At 42.3% G+C, this 13,373-nt stretch overlaps 1 protein-coding gene across 1 annotated transcript in view; it reads right to left on the reverse strand.

Moving 5' to 3' along the window:
* Positions 1 to 13,373, reverse strand: part of LRP1B (LDL receptor related protein 1B) — a 1,585,724-nt gene that overhangs the window by 732,448 nt on the left and 839,903 nt on the right. The window contains exons 10-11 of the mRNA XM_019553609.1: positions 4,400 to 4,543; positions 2,639 to 2,875 (exon numbers count right to left, since the gene is read on the reverse strand). Coding sequence (XP_019409154.1) covers positions 2,639 to 2,875; positions 4,400 to 4,543 — 381 coding nt within the window. The remainder of the gene's footprint in view (positions 1 to 2,638; positions 2,876 to 4,399; positions 4,544 to 13,373) is intronic.

Below are 13,373 nucleotides of genomic sequence, written 5' to 3' on the forward strand. Positions count from 1 at the left end.
AAGAACAAAAGAATTAATCAGTCAGTCACACATTTAGATTCAGACCAGATCAAAGAAGAACACAACACAGCATTTATATATGCAACCTGCCATACATTTGACTCCCTGGATACCTTTGCGTTTTTACCTGCGTTGCTACATCCCCCTTTACCCCCCACCCCACACCAACTGCAGGTACTTCCTCAGCCTGACAAAGGATTTTTCAGCTTGAAAGCTTCCTAAGATATATTTCTCTAACTTTTCCATTTTTTCATATGCCATCACACACCATGAGTAACATATATCCAACACAATATCTTTACTTCTTGCTGTCAATTCTTTTATAAAAAGAAAGGCTTTGTGACAGTTCAGTTTGGCTGTCTTAGATGTTGCTAGTGCTACTGGTGCTGACTACTGAGTCATCTACATTATTTTGACCTGCCACCATTTACAGTGGTGGACTGAGATGAGGCTGTATGGCGAGGAGTCCTCACTGGGGCACACTGCCATGTTGTGCAGAGGCCCCAGTGCCAGGAAGGGTGCACCTGAACACAAACACACACACACACACACCCACACACACACACACACAATCACACAGTGAAGGTATATCTAACAGAAATGCACTAGGTGCTCCTATTTGAGAGGAAAGAAGGGCCTGACAATTCAGTTCAGAATTGATGCTGCTGGTGCTATTGGTATTGAGCCAGATAAGTTACTTTGACCTGCCACCATTTACAGTGGTGGACCCGGCTGAGGCTGTAGGGGAAGAGGAGGCCTTACTGCGGCACAATGCCACATTGTGCAGAGGCCGCAGCGGCAGGAAGGGCGTACCTGAACACACACACACACACAGAGTGTCACCCACCTATGTCATGAGTTTTGCCTGCCTGTAGTCCCAGAACCCAGACTCCCCCTGCACCTATCTCCTTGACAGCTGTCAGGCTTTATGGCCACAGCAGGGCCTAGCAGCCAGGCCTGCAGTAATTTTCCTGCCGCCTCCCCACCCCCCTGTGTGCCACAAGACAGACACAGTTGCACAAGCACCCATGTTACAAGTTTTGCCTGTTAGCAACCAGAGGTGCAGGGCCCTAGAACCCCCTTGCATCTATCTCCTTGACAGCGGGCAGGCTTCATGGCCACAGCACGGTCTGGCAGGCCTGTAGTAGTTTTTTCACCCCCACCCCGTGCCCTAAGACATACATAGCTGGCAGGCTTCATGGCCACAGCAGGGTCTGGCAGGCCTGCAGTATTTTTTTCAGCCCCCCGTGCCCTAAGACATGCACAGCTGGCAGGCTTCATGGCTACAGCAGGGCCTAGCAGCCAGGCCTGCAGTAGTTTTCCCCCCCATCCCCATGCCCCAAGACAAACACAGTTGCACAAGCACCCATGTCATGAGTTTTGCCTGTTAGCAGTCCGAGGTGCAGGGTCCCAGAACCCAAACTCCCCCTGCACCTTTCTCCTTGAAAGAGTGCAGGCTTTGTGGCTACACCAGGGCCTAGCAGGCCTGCAGTTTTCACCCCCCTGTGCCTTAACACACACACAGTGTTGCCTATATCATAAATTATGCTTGCAAGCAGTTTGGGGTGCAGTTTCCCCCAAACCCCTGCCCCTATCTCCTTAAAACATGACAGGCTTTGTGGCTTCAGCAAGAGCTACCATCCCTGCAGTTTTCACCCCACTGTGGCTTAACACATACACGTGACATGAGTTTTGCTTTCAGGATTTGAGGTGCAGTTTCCCAGAAACCCTGCACCTATCACCTTGAAACTTGGCAAACTTCATGCCCTCATCAGAGGCTATCAATCCTGCAAGTTTCATCCAAATCAACCAAACAACAACAAAGTTATAGATATTTCATTGATTCCCCATTACACTCTATGGCTGAATCTCCAAATCTCTCTGAATCTTCCGAAGCTGATTCAGCCAAATTGAATCAAAAAGAGATTCAAATCTCTGAATTGAATCACTGTCATCTGCATCGGCTGAATCTGAATCGAATAGTTCCCTATTTGCACAGGCCTGATTTAAGATTAATTCAATGTGAATTAAGATGATGCAATGGCTATCAATGTGTTGCATGTCTTCTGCTTAGTCTGAATACATTTCAAGCAAAATTGAGAATCAAATACAAAATATTTTGGATTATACTTAAAACTAAAATGAAGTCCCACTAGCTGTGGGTGTAGATTCAGAACACCTGCTTTGTACTCTGGACAGTTCCTATTTTGGGCTGTGCCTCTTCTTCAGCTCTCTGTCAATTAAGAGGTTGTACTGGTCCTTTTAGAGGTTTTTCTTTCACCTGGGAATCCAGCAGGATGCCTGCCAGTTTTAGGCAATTTAATCTAGCAGAATTTATAAAACTTTTATTCCACTGATATTACTTTTCTTTTTATGGACTTAACACAAAAGTATGTTAGGATCTGCACCTGGATTTTCAAAGTATAGAATATATGGATAATAACAAAATTGCCTTGCTGAAACTAGAAAATAATAAGAATGTAATTGGAAAAAGAAATTAAACTTTTCCAACTTTACAAAGGTTTCCTTTGGCCTCTGGTTGAGAATGAGAGTTTGATTGGTCTGGGGTCCACACAGATCAGTCTACTCTCTCATTAATAAGATATTTTTGTTGCTGGTATTACTTCACATCACCTACCATCTTTCAAGATTGTCTCACGCTCTTTGCCATCAATTTTCTGTCGCCCAATCAAGAAGCTGGTAGTATCAGCGAAGTAGATGTAATTGGTCTCTGCATGGAAGTCCAGAGCACGAGGGTTGACCAGATTTTCTATGGGGATCATGTATTCATCTGCTACTTTGGCATTCAGGTCCATTCCCCGTATGATTCCTGGGCGTCCCTTACCGTAAAACAGAAATAACTCATTCTTTGGTCCTGCAAAAGAAAGATTACAAACATAAACAACCAATGCTGCCTAATCTTCTTTACACTGCATAATGCCACTGTTTAATTAACTGGCACAATTACTGGATTTTTTTTTTATACACTATCAAAAATTAAACTCTCAAATATGCTAAACTCAAGGCTAGCTACTTACATTACCCTAATTAAAACACAAATTACTTCTGTGATTAAGTTATTTCTAATTAATCATTCTTTTGTCTGTAACAGTCTATGTTGCAAAAACATGACAGATCATAGGATAACTTTGTAGCCAGCGTGAAATAGGCATTTATAATATTGTAGGTGTTTAATTTTACAATTCATTAAGAACTATTGAGTCTATTGAAGACATTGACTATGGCATTCATTAAATCTGACAATACTGTAAACTTCGGCAAATTCAAAATGACCACTCAAAATCCTTCATCTGAAGACTGTCAGAAACAAAGCAAAGATTACAGGAACTTTCTCCCATGTGGTACAGTACTAAGAATTGACACAAATTATTTATTCTTCCAAGATGAGGTATAAAACACAACTGTCACTCATATTATTTCATATTTTGCAGCAGATTTTGTAACTTGCAACTTGGCAACATTAATTTCAAAACAAGTCCAGAATATTGGAAATCCTCTCTTGTACTGGAGACATTGTTAGTTCTTTAGATACTCCCCTTCATATTATGAATATGCTGTAAATCTCTGTTATAAGTGTAAGATAAAAGAAAATGTGGCAACACTTTCTAAGGAATGTTTTGGAATTTTTGGATGGATTTGTTAACCATATCAGTTTGGCTTACATTTATAAGCAGTGACTATATTTAATTACATTGAAAGGAGGAGAGAAATAATGCATTACTTGTTTGAGTACTTCATTACATGCTTATTACTCATGGCCAATGTCCAAAAGCACAAGAGCTTCCCTTTAACTCCCATATATGTATCAAAACATATTGGCATCTAAATGCCTTGAAGTAGTTATCTTCATTCTTATTATCATTATTATTACTACTAGTATTATGCATGTGTTCAGTTCAAAGTGTTTAGCTGAAGTCCTAGAAAGGTCTTATGCTGCTCACATTGACTACTCCCTCAAATACTAACACAGGCAAAACCTAACCTTGCATTTCTTACTTACACAGCAGGACTCCTCAAGGGTAGGAAGGGTGGGTAGAAATTAATAGTGACTGACACGATGTGTTACAGTACTCAAGTATTATGCAAGCACATGCTATATTCAGAGAGTAAAAATCATTAAATAAAAATTAGGAGGATTTTTTTTTTACTTTAATGATACCTCACGTTTAGTTGACCTCCTTCCATAGACTTAATCTATGCTAGTCAAATGGTATAAAAAGGTGTACGTGAGAAAACCAGCAGCAGGTACACATTGCAAGCAAATTTTACCTAATAACATCTCATGCTTCTTCTATTGTTATTCATGATGTTAATTAATACTCATAACTCTGCTGTAAAATATTAGCTGCTGGCAAAGTGTTTGATATTAACAACATACTTTTGCATGACTTGCCATCACTTCCCAAAATGAAGCCAGTCCTGCAACGACAAGTCCGTGTTTTGTAGCTGCTGCTGAGCAGACAGATGTGTGAACATCCCCCTGGCAATCCATATGGGTCTTCTTCACATGCATGGCTTCTGACTACAACAAATGAAAAACAGCATGCTTGAAATCCTTTAAACAAGATAATTATATGCACCGACATGTTGAGACTTTAGACAGAAGAAGAATGAATGAGAGTAATATATCAAAAAGAAGGCTTTTTTAAAATGTATTTAAATGATGCCCTAGAAAGGCATTAGTGGGTTGAAGAGCCCAGCTGTAGCCAAAATAACCAGATGAGACACCCTTGGAAAAATACCAGCCTTTTGGGTAGATATATTCACTTGCTGTTTACATTATTCTGTGAGTAGCCATTAAAAGGTTGCTACAGAAGAAATCATTATAAGCCAGACAGAAGATATCCACAAAAGTGAGTAGCTACATAAACAGGGTCAGTGACAGTCACGTAACAAGGCCAGAGTCTGGGCGAAGCTGAGGTGTCTGAACAGACCAAACTTAACCAATATATTTTTGCTGTGGCTTCCAATGGACAGTAAATCCTTGCCAACATCACTTTATGCGGTAACCTATAAAAATGACCAATTTATTGCTGTATTGTGTGTTCTCAATCACAGATATTATACAATGCCTAGTCCCAAAGCTCTTTTTCATCAAGTCCCTTCTCCTCAGAGACACAGACTCATAACAGGAGTGATACAGTTCTGTGCCTTAGACTCAGAGCTCTCGGAGCCTGTGACTAGTGATTGTGAGCCTATATTCTGATCAGGAAAAGGCAAACATCCTCTGTTATCTTCTGTTGCACTGGGTATTGCCATTAATAACAAGGAAAAGAGACACAGAAGTATAAATAGAATAAGAGGATGCACACGCTGCTCTCTGACTTACAAGGCATAAAAACCAGGGATAGAAGGGAACAGTCTCTCATGGCTACCACCAGTAGAATACCATCAATTTAGAACTCCCAATTGCAGGCCCAAAGAGGAAAATGGCAACCATAAGAAGAAAAAGACCAGCACGTTGTTGTAGCTGGACTAGGCCCAGGGGGCAGCTGTGATGCCTCTGGATGGCCAAACTGCTACTGCCTTACTCTGGTTCTAGGTACCCTCCCTTCTACTCTGTCCTGCCTTGCCTTGATGCAAGTATTAGATCATTCAAAAGTCATAAAGCCCAAGGGTTCTAGAACACATTCTTGTCCCTCCTTCACTCGTGGATCTCCTCCTGGACCCCAGTAGCCCAAACCTGGTCCTCCACTAGATAGGCCCTCCTGGCCCACACATACTACAAGGCACCTATTGTCTTATGGACTATTCACAGCCTATGACCTCCCCTACAGCCATGCTCATGCCTCTCAGGTGTTACGCATTATTATTCAAGTGGGACACTTGTCCCCAAAGCCACCAGGCTGCCTCAGGCCTTTACTCCCTTGTTGGGGCATTATCCTTCGCAGCTTCTGCCCCTCTACTGTGGCTGATCCCTTAGCCAAGAGCCACTGTCCTGCACCTAGCTTCTGGACTCCAGCCATATGTTATCCATCTCTGTGCCCTTGGTCTTTGGCTCTCACTCTGGGCCCTGAATTCACTCTACTGAGCTGCTTGGCCCCTGGTCTTTAGCTCTCTAGGCCGATGTCCCTGACTGTGGTTTTCATTCCTTTCAGGCTGTGGGTCCCTGATACTTTCTCTAATCCTCTTGCTATTTGAGCCCCTCCCCTGGCCAGGCTCAAAGCAATCACGTGCTCCTCAGGCATGGCTGGAACCTCCAAACCTCTGCTCTAGACCCAAACCTAAACCAGAGGTATGGACCACAACTCAATAATAAAGTCCTATGGCTGAAATAGGAAAATATCTCTACACTGGGTCCCAACAAAGGCCCCAGCTCCCTAGCCATACATAACAAAACTTCTCCTTTCTGGGTTGTATCCTCAGCTCTCTGGCTGAACCACCATGCCCCCCACCTCATACTGGGTCCTATTTCCCTGTAGGCTGTGGGCATCTTGTTTGTTCAGGGCCTCTCAAGTAAGCCAGGAAGTCTCTTGCAACCTCCATGTTCAGAAGCTCTTTCCCTTTTAGCCTGCAGGACCTGACTGCCCCGCCTGCTCTCAAGCACTGGCTTTATCTACCTTCTAAGCCCTTCCCTATCCAGTCATGTGGCCTTGCAGCTCCCCACAAGTATTTCCTTCTTGTGGCTGATAGTTTGCTGGCTTTCTCAGCTAGTGCTTAGCTCAGCAGCCTGCAGCTTGCCACCTGGCTGTCTGCTAGCAGCCAATCCCCTATTAGCCAGCTGGTCTCCTGGCTGCCATTGCTCCTACAGCCAGTCTATTCTAGGCAGTAGTCTCTAAACTAACTATCGGTGTTCCCTGCTTTTTTTTATGTAGTTCCCTTCCTCAGCTGCAGGGACTCCTGGCTACCTGCGTTCTCACAGCTAGCCTTTATTTAGCTGCCCTGGGACCCAACTGCAGCATTTTCTCCCCTCAAAGTGACAGGAGCCCTAGGCCTCTGATCACAGTTGTCTTCTGAATCACATATGGCCAACAGAAGTTTGTAACTCAAAGTATTGTGACTATGAGACCAATATCTGGTATAGTTATGGTGACAGATATGAAATCTAGGATGCTCCCTGCCTACCCTTTCCTTGCTCCCCTTTCCCCTTCCGCTGCTGCAGGGAATCAATGGCCTATTAATGAACCAGTGTTCTTTACTTCACAGATATTAAACAATCGCCAGTGAAGTAACAGTTTGTGTTAATTGTAGGGCTGCCTACTTCACAGCCCCTGCCACTCTCTCTCCATGCCCTGTGCCCAAAATGCTCATTTTAATTTTCACTGGCTGCCTGGAACTGGCTTCTGAAATCCAGGACTGCCCTGGGCAATCCAGGACAGATGGTTACCCTATGTATAGTGGTGCTGAAGAAGGGCTTCCAAAGAATAGCATCCATTGTTACCTAATAGTGCCAAAATAACTGTGGAATGATAATGCCCCATTGATAATAACTGAGACCACTTAATTTGGGCATGAAAAAAATTAAATACATTGGCCAGTTGATGGGGTCCCTTTATAAATTAATGGTATATTCCCAAAACAGGATCCAGAAGTTACATTACATAATTAAATAATAATTAAATAATTGACCAAAAGAGATTATACCTGGTCATATGTGCATGACTGCCATTTTACCACTTTCCCCCCACTACTGTTAATAAAGGTATTGGTCATGTGAGTGTTGCTAGATGAGTCTTGATGGACTCTCTTTTGCAAGAGATCAGCCTATGTTGAACTGTTATACATAATGAAACAAAAGGAAAACAAGGATGCATGTGAACTTAAATGGTGATTGGGAGGGGTATAATCCTAAGTCTCTGAACACTGAATGATATTATAGAATCATAGAAAATTAGGGTTGGAAGGGACTTCAGGAGGTCATGTAGCTCAAGGCAAGACCAGGTCAGGGCGGCTAGGATCTGGAACCAACTTCCAAGAGAGGTGGTCCTGGCTCCTACCCTGGGGGTTTTTAAGAGGAGGTTGGATGAACATCTTGCTGGGGTTTTTTGACCCCAGTATTGTTTCCTGCCATGGCGGGGGATCGGACTAGATGATCTACTCAGGTCCCTTCCAACCCTAGAAACTATGAAACTATCCCCAACTAGATCATCCTAGCCAAGGCTTTGTCTAGCCAGTTTTTAAAACCATCCAAGGACAGAGATTCTACCTTCTCTCTAGCCAAACTGTTCCAGTGCTTTATTACCTTCTTAGTGAGAAAGTGTTTCCAAATATCTAACCTAAACTACCTGGCTGCAGCTTGAGACAATTGCTCCTTCTTCTGCCATCTACCACCACTGAGAACAGTCTAGCTCCATCCTTTCCGTAACTACCCTTCTTGTAGTTGAAGGCTGCTATTAAATCCTCTCTCATTCTTCTCTTCTCCATACTAAATAGGCCCTCAGTGACGCCTCAAAAGTCATGTGCCCCAGTCTCCTAACCATTTTTGTTTCCCTCCACTGGACTCTTCTGTAGTGGAGACTCCAAAACTAGAAATAGTACTCCAAATGTGGCCTCAGCAATGCTGAAAATAGGGAAAGAGTCACTTCCCTTGATCTGCTGGCAACTCTCCTACTAATGCACCTCAGTATGTTGTCAGCCTTCTTCACAAAAAGGGCACACTGCTGGCTCATAATCATCTTATTATCCACTGTAACCCCCAAGTCCTTTTCTGCAGAGCTGCTGCTTAGCCAGCTGGTCCCCGGCTTCTGTTGGTGCATGGGATTGTTCTGTCCTAAGTGTAGGACTTTGCACTTCTCTGTATTGAATCTAATGGCCCAATCTTCTCTCTCTGAATCCAGTCTTCCAATTTCTGAATCCTAGCCCTATCCTCCAGTGTATCTACTACTCCCTCCATCTTGGTGTCATTTGCAGATTTGCTGAGGGTGCAATCCATCTTAACTTCCAGATCACTGATGAAAATACTGAACAAAACCAGCCCCAGTATCAAACCTCTGGAACACTGCACTTTATACTGGTTGTGAACTAGATATCGAGTCACTGACTACCACCCTCTAAGCCCAACAATCCAAATAATTTTCTATCCACATTGCAGTCCGTTCATCCAACCCATGCTTCCTTAGCTTGCTTGCAAGAATGCTGTGGGGAATTGTATCCAGCCTTGTTGAAGTTAAGGTATATCATGTCCACTGCTCTCTCCATATCTGCAGAGCCAGTCATCTCATCATAGAAGGCAATCAGGTTGGTCAGGCATGACTTATGCTTGGTGAATCCATGCTGACTGTTCCTAATCACCTTCTTCTTCTCAAATGTGCTTAGAAATGGATTCCTTGAGGACTTGTTCCACAATTTTTTGAGGGACTGAGGTGAGGCTAACCAATCTGTAGTTCCCTGGATCTTTCTTCTTCCCTTTCTTAAAAATAGACACTATATTTGCCCCTTTCCAATCATCTGGGACTTTTCGCATTCACCATGAGTTTCCAAAAATGATAGCCAGACTCTGCAAATACATCAGCCGACTCCCTCAGCACCCTCAGTTCATCATGTATGGCCCCTACACAGCCAGCTTTCCTAATAGTCCCTAATCTATTCTTTTGCTACTGTTGGCTGCTTACCTCCTCCCCAAACTGTGCTGCCAGGTGCAGTAGTCTGGGAGCTGACCTTGCCTGTGAAGACTGAAGTGAAAAAGGCATTGTGTACTTCAGTCTTTTCTGCATCACCTATCACTAGCCTGCCTCTCACATTTAGTAAATGACCAACACTTTCCTTGATCTTCCTCTTGTTGCTGACATACTTGTAGGAACCTTTCATGTTACCTTTCACATCCCTTGATAGCTGCAATTCCAAGTATGCTTTGGCATTCCTGATTTCCTCCCTGCTTGCCCAGGCAATATTCTTATACTCCTTCCTAATAATTTGTCTAGGTCTCCACTTCCATAAGCTCACTGAAGATTTCCTTGCTAAGCCAAACTGTTCTTCTGCCATACTTGATAATCTTCCTGTGCATTAGGACAGTTCATTCCTCAGTAAGGTTTCTTTAAAATACAACCAGCTCTCCTAGACTCCTTTCCCCCTCACACTGATCTGTCAGGAGATCCTGCCCATCAATTCCCTGAACCTTCATAAGTAGATGTAATTTGCCAGATTTGAAACTGGGCTAAGAAGTGGGCTGTGGTTTTTGTGAATGCCACTTCTGAAAGGGAATTATCTTGAAAGCTATAAAGTGAGCTCACACTTTGTAGCATATAGCTATGAATAGAGCAGAAGGAAAAGGTGAACTTAGTACATTGTCTGGGATAAAAGAGAGAAATCAGAGTACTGGCAGGGGTGTTGGACAAAAGCATAAAAAATAAATGAGTATCCTGGGAAAGATATCCAGTTAATGGACCCCATTAAACATGTAAAAAGACCTGCCCAAAATTTGTCAGAGAAAATATGCATGTTGTAGATGACCTCAAAATCAAATTCAGCATATCAGATTTAGGATTTGAAACCTTCCAACTCACTCAGGAAAACTGGAATATCGGGTGTATAAATACCCATGGATGAATAATGGGCCTTTGGAATTAAATTTAGCTTTCTGTTTTGCAGGGGCCAATTCTGGGTATGAGAACAGATATTATTATATCACCCTTCAAATGCGGGTCACCCCCTGTTCAATGCTGGCATATGTGATCCTCTCCCCTCGCCACCATAGGGAAATAGTTTTAATTACACTGATGGGACTGATCAGACTCATCTACTGGATGACTGTCAAAAAACTCTTGATGAATGGCTGTGTCATCTGGAAATATCCAGCTATCAAACCTACTTGTCTAAGCTTAATGTGAAAATGAAACTTTAGTCAATGTTTCTTTAAATTCTCTCACTATGCACCATTTTGTTTTTGGAGCAATTATGGTAAATTAATTGTTAATAATAAAACCTGATTTGTACAAATCAAATCTGCATGTTGTATATATGGATTTCAAAAGTGTCAGTTAAGGAAAGTATGGAATTGTTGGCACACCTCTTAACATAGTACATTATAAAGATGGCTATGCCTAGTGTAAGTCCTGTGAATTTTTGGAGAATTTTGAAATGTTAAAGAAATCTATATAGCACCAAGTAATAGACTTTTAGGTCTAACATCTTAAGGCCCAAGTTACTTTAGTCAGAATAAAACATGAGTATGTGAGTATATACATGAATCAGTATTAAACTATTGTCCAACAACTAATAGCTATAGTGAAAAAATGTCCTTATATAGTCACCAACAGCCAGTGGAAATACTAAATTTGATTTTACATTCAATAGTGATTATAACCTTTGTTCCAATTATTTTGGCCATTGTGTTAATACTTGCTATAGCTTATGTCCAATAATTAATCTGTAAGCTGCAATGGTTGATGTCAAAGACTGAATTTCACAGGTGGGACTTCAAAGAAAAAGCAGTGCTAAGGGATGACTGGTTCTGACACAGGCATGACCTAACTTCCCTGGCTCTTTGGTTGATTAGACAGTTAGCCAAGAGGCTGGGAATTAAATAGAGATGAGAGATTGGGAGTACACTGTACCTGACAGAACTTTTCATAGCACCAGGATGAGGTCCCCTCAGAAAGGTGGCAAATAGAAAATTACCAGCATGTTGGTAAGAGACATTTTCTCACTGTTTAAGAAGGTAGGATTAGATGTTCTATACCATTAAAATGCTACTAAAGTTAATGTTGCTCAACTAAAAACCAGGATGAACATGACAGAGCAGCTGTGACTAGTTACATAACCAGGGCCAGTGCCAGGGTGAAGGTGAGGTGAACTGGTACATCCTTGCTGGACCTCTTAAGGGTGGCAAGTTTCTTGCTATGCTTGTTGTACTCTATAGCCTATTACCTGATCAATATTGCATTTTTTCAGCAAAAGTTGTTGTTTAATATCTGCTTCAAGAAATCATTTCGGCCAAGTCCCCTCCTGGGGTCAGCCAGCCAGCCTGGGACTGCTTCTCCCTAGCTCAACATGCTGTGGAAAGGTTGCTACAGTGAGGGGCTAGCCGGCAGGCAAGCCCCATACTGTAGTGCCCTCACGCTCCAGCCAGCCCTGGTCACCATCTACACGTGAATTTTGGTGCACATAACTACTGCTCTGTAGGACAGTACTTGTCCTACAGTGGAGTTAATTAATTTACTGTGCCCTAATATGGGCACAGGTGTAGATGGTGACACTTTACTGCACAGCTAATTAGTCAGCTCCACAGTAAAGCACATTCATATACATACCCTGTAGGTAGAATGGATTAATATTGGCTTTGTATGGTTTAATTTCGCCCTGTGATGCAACTCTGTGACTGCTGATCATCATAATTTAGCTAAAAGTCTATTTTGTTCTTTTGTCCCCCAAACTTTTGAGATTTTCCCCTTCCCTGTGAATAAAATATTGTACAAGAGCAACATTCCAAACGTGCATCAAAACTTTAACCCAACCGAGACTGCATATACAACCACATCTTTAAAAAGCAAACAAAACCATTTAGAACAAAATAACTGGCATAGTGTAACAAAAGGCATCGGCATATATAGCATAATCATAACGGAGGTAACAACAATGCATTGTAATCATATCTATTGTGTACTCAACCTCTTGGAACCTCAAATATATACAAAAAGGTCAGCCTATACCAGTAGGTTTCTTTGCAGCGTTCTTCATGAGCTGAAATCTACAGATCGAGGTCCTTAAGTATAGGGTGAAAATCAGTTCCTTCAATAATATACATCAAGTCCAAGCTTGATGCAGCTTTAGAGGTTATTTTTTTGACATAACACTGTCTATATAATAAAGTTCATTTTGTTCACACAGCTCATGCATCACTGTTCCTGTAAGAAAAGCTGTAGCAATAATTCTAGTGTGTATTATTTTGAGTCGTATCAAAAAGCTCTTGTTGGGAAAACTATCATTTTGTACATTTTCCCCTTGCCATGTTTGTACATCCAAACCTCTTACAATTTCTATGGCCTTTTGAGCATACATGATATGTTGTATCAGGTATATAATGAGAATGAGAATGGCAATGGGATTTATTGTGTTCTTCTCTCTCCCACCCCTTTTTGAGGGTTATTTTTTTTTCACATTGAATCAGAACAAAACCAGTTCTGAATTAGAAGGAAAACAAAAATCCTCCCACCCTTCGTCTCCCCTGCCATAAAAGGTTGGTTTCAAATCTCACTTGTTAACTGCCTTCAAGTGGGCAGACAAAGTTTCTTGGGTTCCCTGCAATCCCACATAGATTTGGGGGGGGGGGGGAGGGGCGGGCGCAAAAAATCTTCAGCCCAGTGGGTTCCAAGGCTGCTGCACACAACAGCCTGCAAGCTGGAAAAACTGACAACCAGGGGTCTCCTTGAGTTGGCCAGTTGGTAAACCCTGGGTTTCTCATACCTAAAGACAAT

Source organism: Crocodylus porosus, unplaced genomic scaffold (assembly GCF_001723895.1).
Source record: "Crocodylus porosus isolate Cpor-Errol unplaced genomic scaffold, CroPor_comp1, whole genome shotgun sequence".
Classification (NCBI taxonomy): domain Eukaryota; kingdom Metazoa; phylum Chordata; order Crocodylia; family Crocodylidae; genus Crocodylus; species Crocodylus porosus.